The 7,672-nt window shown below is 56.9% G+C and overlaps 1 protein-coding gene across 6 annotated transcripts; it reads right to left on the bottom strand.

Annotated features, from left to right (window-relative positions):
* Positions 1 to 69: 69 nt before the first annotated feature.
* On the bottom strand, positions 70 to 7,589 carry LOC135403635 (disintegrin and metalloproteinase domain-containing protein 32-like). Of its 6 annotated transcripts, none has more exons than XM_064637834.1 (19): positions 7,355 to 7,589; positions 7,051 to 7,112; positions 6,840 to 6,918; positions 6,624 to 6,700; positions 6,307 to 6,499; positions 6,056 to 6,121; positions 5,739 to 5,810; positions 5,013 to 5,179; positions 4,504 to 4,585; positions 4,199 to 4,335; positions 3,447 to 3,633; positions 3,098 to 3,187; positions 2,414 to 2,612; positions 1,952 to 2,006; positions 1,410 to 1,593; positions 1,011 to 1,091; positions 801 to 912; positions 557 to 722; positions 70 to 360 (listed from the first exon to the last, which is right to left on the bottom strand). In XM_064637834.1, exons 1-19 carry the CDS (start codon positions 7,565 to 7,567, stop codon positions 126 to 128), a joined length of 2,457 nt encoding a protein of 818 aa, XP_064493904.1. In that variant the 5' UTR covers positions 7,568 to 7,589; the 3' UTR covers positions 70 to 125. The 6 variants fall into 6 exon arrangements, with proteins under 6 accessions (XP_064493904.1, XP_064493903.1, XP_064493906.1 ...); XM_064637833.1 differs by having other exon boundaries at positions 1,032 to 1,091; positions 1,898 to 2,006; XM_064637836.1 differs by having other exon boundaries at positions 1,898 to 2,006; positions 6,418 to 6,499; positions 7,355 to 7,588.
* Between the last annotated feature and the right edge of the window lie 83 nt (positions 7,590 to 7,672).

The raw sequence follows: 7,672 nt of genomic DNA on the forward strand, positions 1-7,672 counted from the left end.
CTAACGAGGCTGAGACCCCACATCCACCCTGCACTCTTCCTGTTCCTCTGACAAAAGGCACAAACTATGTAAGCATAAAACCATGGGGCACCAGCCACAGCACTGGCTCTGCCCAATGCCTTTAATCAGTGCCCGTGGTGCTGCTCCAGCTCCAGGGCTGGGTCCACGTCTGCCTTCAGCTCTGGGTCCAGCTCCAGGTCTGCCTTCAGCTCTGGGTCCAGCTCTAGGTCTGCCTTCAGCTCTGGGTCCAGCTCCAGGTCTGCCTTCAGCTCCGGGTCCAACTCTGCATCTGGCTCCAGGTTCAGCTCCGGGTCTGGCTCCAGCTCCCTGTCCATGTCCTGGCCGGTGCTGTGGGGAGACCTGGAGAGGTGCCTCAGCCCTGACTTGACTCAGGGTGGCCTCAGTCTCTCAGGGCCACCTCAGTCCAGAGATGACCTCAGCCCTGGGGAATATGCTCGTGCCTCACCTGAGAATCACCCCATACATCCCTGGGGAATCACCTCATCTTCTCCCCTGACCTCCCTGAGGATCCAGCCCCAGGCAGGGCCCCACTCACCCCTCTGTGCCCTGCGGTTGCTGCCCATGGCACCAGCCCAGCACCTCCTGCTGCCACAGGATGAGGATGAGGACGATGGCCGAGGCAAGGATGAGCAGGACGAGGCTGGAGCCCAGCACCAGCCAGGCCAGCTGCCCATGCTCCAGCGCTCTCTGCAGGGGCAGGCCTGGCAGGAGACAGCCCAGTTGGCACAGGGCACCGCCACCCCTGCCCGTGCCATCCCCCCTCAGCTGCCTGTACCCACCTCCCTCCATCAGCTGGAAGCCGCTGTCCACGCTCCCCCCAGAGCCCCTCCTCTGGCAGCTGGGGGGCCTCCAGCCCGGGTAGCAGTGGCAATTGCCCTTGTTGTTGCACACCTGGAACAGCCAGGGGTGGGGGTAGAGGTTTGCAATGAGCTCACAGAACCTGCCCCCCTGCAGCCCCCCTGCAGCCCCCCCAGCCCCGGGGGACTCACGCCGTGGCCGTGGCACATCACCTGGCTGTCACACCTGAACCCCAGCACCGAGCGTGGGTGACACGTGTTGTTTATACACACCTGGGAAAAACCACAGCAGCTCCAGCCCAGCACTGCCTCACCCACACAGCGCTCAGCATGCCAGGCTTTGGCCCAAAGGGGAAGGAAAACACACTATTTCTAAAAAAAAAAAAACCAACAAAAAAAGCTGCAGTTCTGCCCTGGGGCTGGGTCATGCCTTGTTCTCACACACCACCAAACCTTTATGCAGCGTTTGCAGGGTTTTATAGTGTTTTTAAATATCTAGCACACTGCTGCAAGGAGCAAGTGTTTCTAAAACCTTCTTAATATTTACAGTTTACATCTGTCATTTCAGATGATTACGGAGCGCTTCCTCACCCTTTCAGAGCCACATTTTGTCCCTGGTGGGACCAGAAGTGGATCCAGCAATGCTGATGCATTCAGGTAGTTCATAGAGACACACAAATGCTTCCTCACTCGGGCGTAAATCACGGCGGCAGCAGTTGATCGAAAGGGGCTGCTGGATGGATACGTGCAGACCAACTTCCCACACCTGAGATTCCTGGAAAGCCAATTTGCACAGGATGTGTGTGACACACACACACACACACACACACTGCCTGATGAACACGGGAACATTAAACAGCGCAGTCTGGAGCAAGGTGGGAAAACATCAGCAGGACTGGGAAGTCCGAGAGAGGATCTGTGACATAAGGAGAGACACCAAAACAAGAACACACAGAGAACTACTTATTGCTTCACAAATCTCATTATGAACTGGAGTTTTGACACTCCCCTTGACTGCCCAGTCCCAATTAAATATGCATTTTGACAGAGGCAGTGCCAGTGCCCCCTCCCCAGCGTACCTCCAAGAACAGCCTTGGTACCCATGTCCTGTCTTGAACCCGCAGTGCCCAAACCTGTCCCGCTGGCTGTTGATCTCCTCATAACAGGCCACAGGAGCACTCTTTGAATCTGCAAGTTTAGCAGTAATATTTGTTATAGTTCAAAGGAACACAAAGGGACATACTGTAATAACTTCATTTTTCCTCCTTTAATTAGAGAAAACACTCCTGTCCCTGCCCTGGCAAACCCCCTGATCCCCAGAAATCAGCAAGGGAGTAGCAAATGGGACAGTCCTCTGATAGAGTTCACCCACAGATAACAATTTGCTTTTTGTCATTTCCATTGTTATCTCTGAAGCACTGGGGGACTTCATTAACCAGAGCCAAACCCGAGCTTGAAACGCCTTCCTAAGGCTGTGCCCTTCCCTCCTGGTGCCCCGCTCTTACCCGAGACCAGTGCACTGGAGAGCACTGAACAGCATCATCCCGCCCCCAGCCAGTGCCAGTGCCACCAGTGCCACCAGAAGAGCCCATTACCTTTCCCATAGAGCCTCTGGCACTGCAGGTCCAAGGACTGGCAGCGTCCCTGGTAGCAGTAGCCGGTGCCGCGCGCGCAGCTGTGCCCGTCCTGCACGTACACGTCGGGCGGGCAGGACCCCGAGGAGCCGCTGCAGAACTCGGGCAGGTCACACTGGGAGTCCGAGGTGGGGCGGCACAGCGAGTTCTTCTTCCTGAACTGGAGAGCAGGAAGAGCTCTCCACCCTCACCTGCCAGGCTGAGCCCACACAGCCCCTCCTGCTGCCGGGCCGGGATCCCCGCCGGGCACTCGGGTCACCACACGTGTGACACTGCCCAGGACGATCCCCCCGAGGGTCACCACACATGTGTGACACTGCCCAGGACGATCCCCCCGAGGGTCACCACACGTGTGACACTGCCCAGGATGATCCCCCCGAGGGTCACCACATGTGTGTGACACTGCCCAGGATGATCCCCCCGAGGGTCACCACACGTGTGACACTGCCCAGGATGATCCCCCCGAGGGTCACCACACGTGTGACACTGCCCAGGACAATCCCCCCGAGGGTTCCCAGGAAGCCCGACCCCAGGAGCCTCTCCCGTTGCACAGCAGGAAGTTTGGCTCCATCCCTCAGCATGGGGACATACTGTTTCTCCAAAGATAAATAATGATTTTGTGATAATTACAAAAGTGTGCCTCACCTGACAATTTTTACAACATGGTCCAGAGGCACATCTCGCTTTCGGCATAAGCTGACATCTCCAAGTGCAGCACTTGTCGTGCAGGCATTGCTGGGGAAACATGGCAAACCCACATTATTCCACTTTTCTGTACCCCCGAGTCCCACTCTTCCTCCTTCTCCCCAGAAGGCCACACTTGGGCAACATCAAGCAGAACAAACGGGCAAAGCTGCCACCAGACTGGTGCCATCTCAAACCCAACACAACCCTTCTGGGCTGCCCCCTGCTGCAGTGGGGCCCTCAATCCCAAGGGTTCGTTATTCCCACATCCCAAATGCGGGGATTCAGCCGCGGTTCCCGTGGCACCCACCTGGGGTGCCCCGCAGTCGCACTGCTCGCCCGGCTCCACCACACCATTGCCACAGAAGGCCCCGCTCCGGGGGGACAGGGGCCTCAGGCGGGGTCTGGTGAAGAGGCACACGCCTCTGCCCTGCTTCAGGAAGGTCTCAAAGTCCCTGACGCTGCAGTTGCTAAAGGCTTTTGCCCCACTGAAATGTCTAAAATAAAGCAATTTTCAGTTTATGTGTTATGCATTCACCACCTCTCGCTCTCTCCAAACCTCTGTGCAAGTCAAGGGCTCACCCAGACACAGGGCACGATGGCCCTGGGGGTCTGTCAGTTCACCTGGTCTAAAGCTCATTAACGGAGACTGAGAACCATAAGTACCCTCGTTTTGGAGAGCAAAGGTCTCTTTTGTCAAATTAAGCACTGAATTGCTATTTAATTATTCCTTTTTTTCCTTCTCAAAGGAATAAAAGCAGGTATTTGTCCACTGAAAGGGTGTTCAGGCTTGGAAGGGGCTGCCCAGGGGGGCGGTGGAGCCACCACCCCAGGAGGTGTCCAAGGAATGACTGGATGTGGCACAAAGTGCTCTGGTCTAGTTAAAAGGTGGTGATCGGTCACAGGTTGGACTCGATGTGATTCCATGATTCCATGATTCTACTTGGTTGTAACTTTTGCCATGGGATGACATTTGCTGGGGACACCCCTGAGGAGGGGACACCCCTGAGGAGGGGACACCCCTGAGGAGGGGACACCCCGTGACCCCCCCAGCCCACTCACAGCGCCGCGGGGCTCATGATGCAGCCGCGCCCGGCGCAGCCGCAGGCTCGGGGGCTGTCGGAGCTCACGCCCAGGCTGCGGCCCAGCACCTGTGCCAGCAGGACAGAGAAGGACTCCAGCGTCGCCTTCCCGTGGTACTGGAGGGAGGAGAGAGCCAGGATGCCACAGCTGAGCATTCCCTGCAGAGCCCCCTGCTCTGGACGTGGATGCTCCCACCCAGCCCCATCCCTGCTGCCCGTGGGCGAGCTCTGGGTTCTCGGCCACGTGGGCTGGCTGGGGACAGGCAGGGGCAGGTGGGACTGTACCAGGGCCACTGCAGCAGCAGCGTCTCTCTGACAAGCCTTTCCCAGAGCCGCTGTGCCCGCGGGCACTCCTTGGTCCCTGTACCTGGAACAGAGGGGAGTGCACTGGTCACCCAGCCCGGGACACCCCGTGGCCATGGGTCAGTGGGTCTGTACAGCCACAGTCCCCTCCAGTGGCCCCGATGGCTCTGCTGTCCCTGGGGGAGCTGGGATGGGCTCTTTGTGCCAGTGTTCAGTGCCAGAGCCTGTGGAGCCTCTCCTCAGCCAGGGCAGGTGGGATGGGATGGGATGGGATGGGATGGCACCACTGTGGCTGCTGCACTGCCACTGAAGGGCTGGTTAGAAGGAATGCCTTGGAAGAAACGCTTCCAGAATATTATGAAATCAGGAATTGTGTAAGAAATATGGCTTTTTAAAAAAGCATTTGTCATGGGACTCTTCACAGTTCAACCTACACTGGTCTGAGTGATCTCTACTACGTAAGCTTTAGTGCTAAGGAACCCTTATCTTACCCTAAGAGAAAAGCGATATCATGTGCCTGCAGTGCCAGGGTCAACTGTTTCCACTGTAAAAATCGCTGCAGAAGGTCATCTGTGTCCCCTGCTGTCGGTATTTTATCTCCCTCTGCCCACAGCTCCAGGGAGGACAGCACAATGGTGACGTTAAGGGGATTAAACATCTGAAAGCAGAAAGGAAACACCTTCTCACACACCTTCCCTTTCGAGCTCTGCACACAAACACATGGGAAAAGCCAATTGCTGCTCTCAGTCCCTCAATGACATCTGTAGCCAAAAAGAATGAACCCACCTAAAAAATGGAGAAATATAGCAAGAGGCCTGAGCCAAAGCCCAATAACTTCATAGGAAGGCCTTAGGGATTTACATGAACCATAATGGCACCAGTGGAGTGAAGAAAAGGACTGGAAGTTACTTATAAGCACCTGAGAGGAAGCAGGTTAATTGGATCAGTGAGAACAGGGATCTGCTGGATGGGGAGGGGAGCATTGCTGGGTTTTGGCTGCCCTGAGGCAAACTGCCTGTGTTCTGTCCATCTGCAGGAGACACGGCCACTGCATGGGGAAGGATGTTCTTTTGCAGCAGACTGACACCCAGAGGAAAAACCTTCTTGGGAAAGCTGGAATTTTTTACATAACCTCCTCCTAAACCCAAAAGCAGCTAGGAGAGAGGTGACCACTACCAGCATCACCCCTGCAGTACAAATCAGACTTTAAAACTCACATTGTTGACTAAATTGAAAGCCTGGATTATCTTCTGTGTGACAGCATTTGGGTCTGACCCCATGTAGTTGTACTGAAAAACAACCCAAGAGGATGTAAGTACAGAACAATATCAGAACACTGAGATGATTCCCAACACCCAGCACCCAGCCACGGAGATGTGAGCTACAAATTTGCACTCCTCCTTTCCTTCAAGATCCACAGGGCATGTAATTTTTTGAAAGGGAAAACAAATCCCTGTACAAGCTGGGAGATGGCACCATTTCCCTGCTCACAGGAGTCAGGCAGAGGCAAGGAGAGTGTCTGGCACAGACTCACCAAAGCACTGTCCAAAACCACGTACACTGTGAGGTATTTGGGAGATCGTGCTGCAGCCCAGAGGAGCTGGAAGAGAAAATGGGCTCCAATGTACTCCAGTGGAGAGATCCCTGTGTTCTCTGGCCCCTCACCACTGCCCTTTGCTGTGCTGCTCAAGCCTCCCTTCAAAGCTTGTGGCCAAGTGTCCGGCCAAAGCTTCCTGTGGGATCAGGCTGCTCCTCAGGGACAGGACAACAGTGGGCACCGCTCACCTCGTCACCCCTGTGGGCCTTGGCTGAGGTCTCCTCTGCCACCAGCCCGCCCAGCTCTCTCCCGGGGGGGCTGTGGGGCAGGAAGGAACCTGCCATGTCCTCCTCGCTCACTCGATACACGAGGTGCTCAAACTCGGGGGAACCGTCCAGGGGCTCGATCCCGTAGCTGACGTTCTCAAACTGCAGCAAACCCCTGCCAAGGCAGTGGCACTGGGCATTTACTCCTGGCACTGCCTCCAGGCCATCCCTGGGCTCCCTGCAGCAAAGCCTGGCAGCACCCAGGGGCAGGGCAGCACAGGGACGTTGTGGTACATTACCTGAGCCCCGAGCAGGTGCTGAGGGTCACCGCCGAGCTGGGGAAGCCATCGATGTACCCCCAGTAGTGGCAGCCTCCCTACAGCGTGACAGAGGACAGGGAGCCCCTTCTGTGCCTGGGAAGGTGATTCTCACCCAGACAGCTGGACTGGCTGCTCCGGGCAGAGATCGGTGCTGCGACACTTAGGGCACAAACACCCCAAAGCAAGGCAGGTTACCTCCATCTGGGCTGAATCAGGGGGCAAAGAGCCCTCCTCGTCCGACACGTAAATCTGGAAATCGTCAGATAAAAAGGCACTACAAGAGAAAGGTGCAAAGTGAAGCACTTACAACAACATCCATCACCCTTCTCGAGCTTCTCGCAGGTCCTGCAGCCACTGGGGAACGGGGCAGGGACTGTCAGCAGGGGCAGCATCAGGGCCAACTCACTGCTGCTGCAGGTGGATGGTGTAGGGCCTCCCCTCGATCCTCAGGACGTAGGACACTGTGTCCTTGTGCGTGCAGAAAAGTAGAGAACGGGAGAATTAGGAACAGGGAGTTGGACCAGCACCATCCGAGGCCCCCTGCGAACACCAGGGATGAGCACAGAGTGGGTGATGTGTTGGCAGCTCTGCTGTGGTGACACCATTACAGCTGCCAGCACATCTGCACCCCCTGGCTCTCCTCTGCAGCTGAAGACCTCACTCCCCCACCTTCCCCCCATCTCCCCCTCTCTCCCTCCCCAGCACCGTGCCTGCTGCAGCCGCGTCACTCCGGTCACGTTTGCCGGGAGCCGCTGTGGGATCGTGATCTGGGATGGAACCTGCCAGCCCAGAGGGGACAGAGACCCCCATGGCTGAGCCCAGAGCCGGGGGGTGGAGGGCACGGGGGGGCCCTGCCCAGCCTCATGCAGCAGCTCCAGGAGCAGCAGGAGCAGCAGTGGTGGCATCGCACAAAGTGGCCCCATTGCGGGCCAGTAACAGCCCCACTGGTAACAGCCCCACAGCAACTGCCCACAGGTAACGGCCCCACTGGTAACGGCCCCTCCCTCCCCTAAAGCAGAGGCTGAGGC

Source organism: Pseudopipra pipra, chromosome 28 (genome assembly GCF_036250125.1).
Source record: "Pseudopipra pipra isolate bDixPip1 chromosome 28, bDixPip1.hap1, whole genome shotgun sequence".
Lineage (NCBI taxonomy): Eukaryota > Metazoa > Chordata > Aves > Passeriformes > Pipridae > Pseudopipra > Pseudopipra pipra.

Bases quoted from the DNA above. Each gene is read 5' to 3' on its own strand.
- LOC135403635 (XM_064637831.1), bottom strand. From the start codon at position 7,567: ATGGGGCCACTTTGTGCGATGCCACCACTGCTGCTCCTGCTGCTCCTG. The intron at 6,919-7,050 runs GTGAGTTGGCCC...TTTCTCTTGTAG, and splicing joins ACCATCCACCTGCAGCAGCA to TGCCTTTTTATCTGACGATT. The intron at 3,634-4,198 runs GTGAGTGGGCTG...GCTTTATTTTAG, and splicing joins ATCATGAGCCCCGCGGCGCT to ACATTTCAGTGGGGCAAAAG.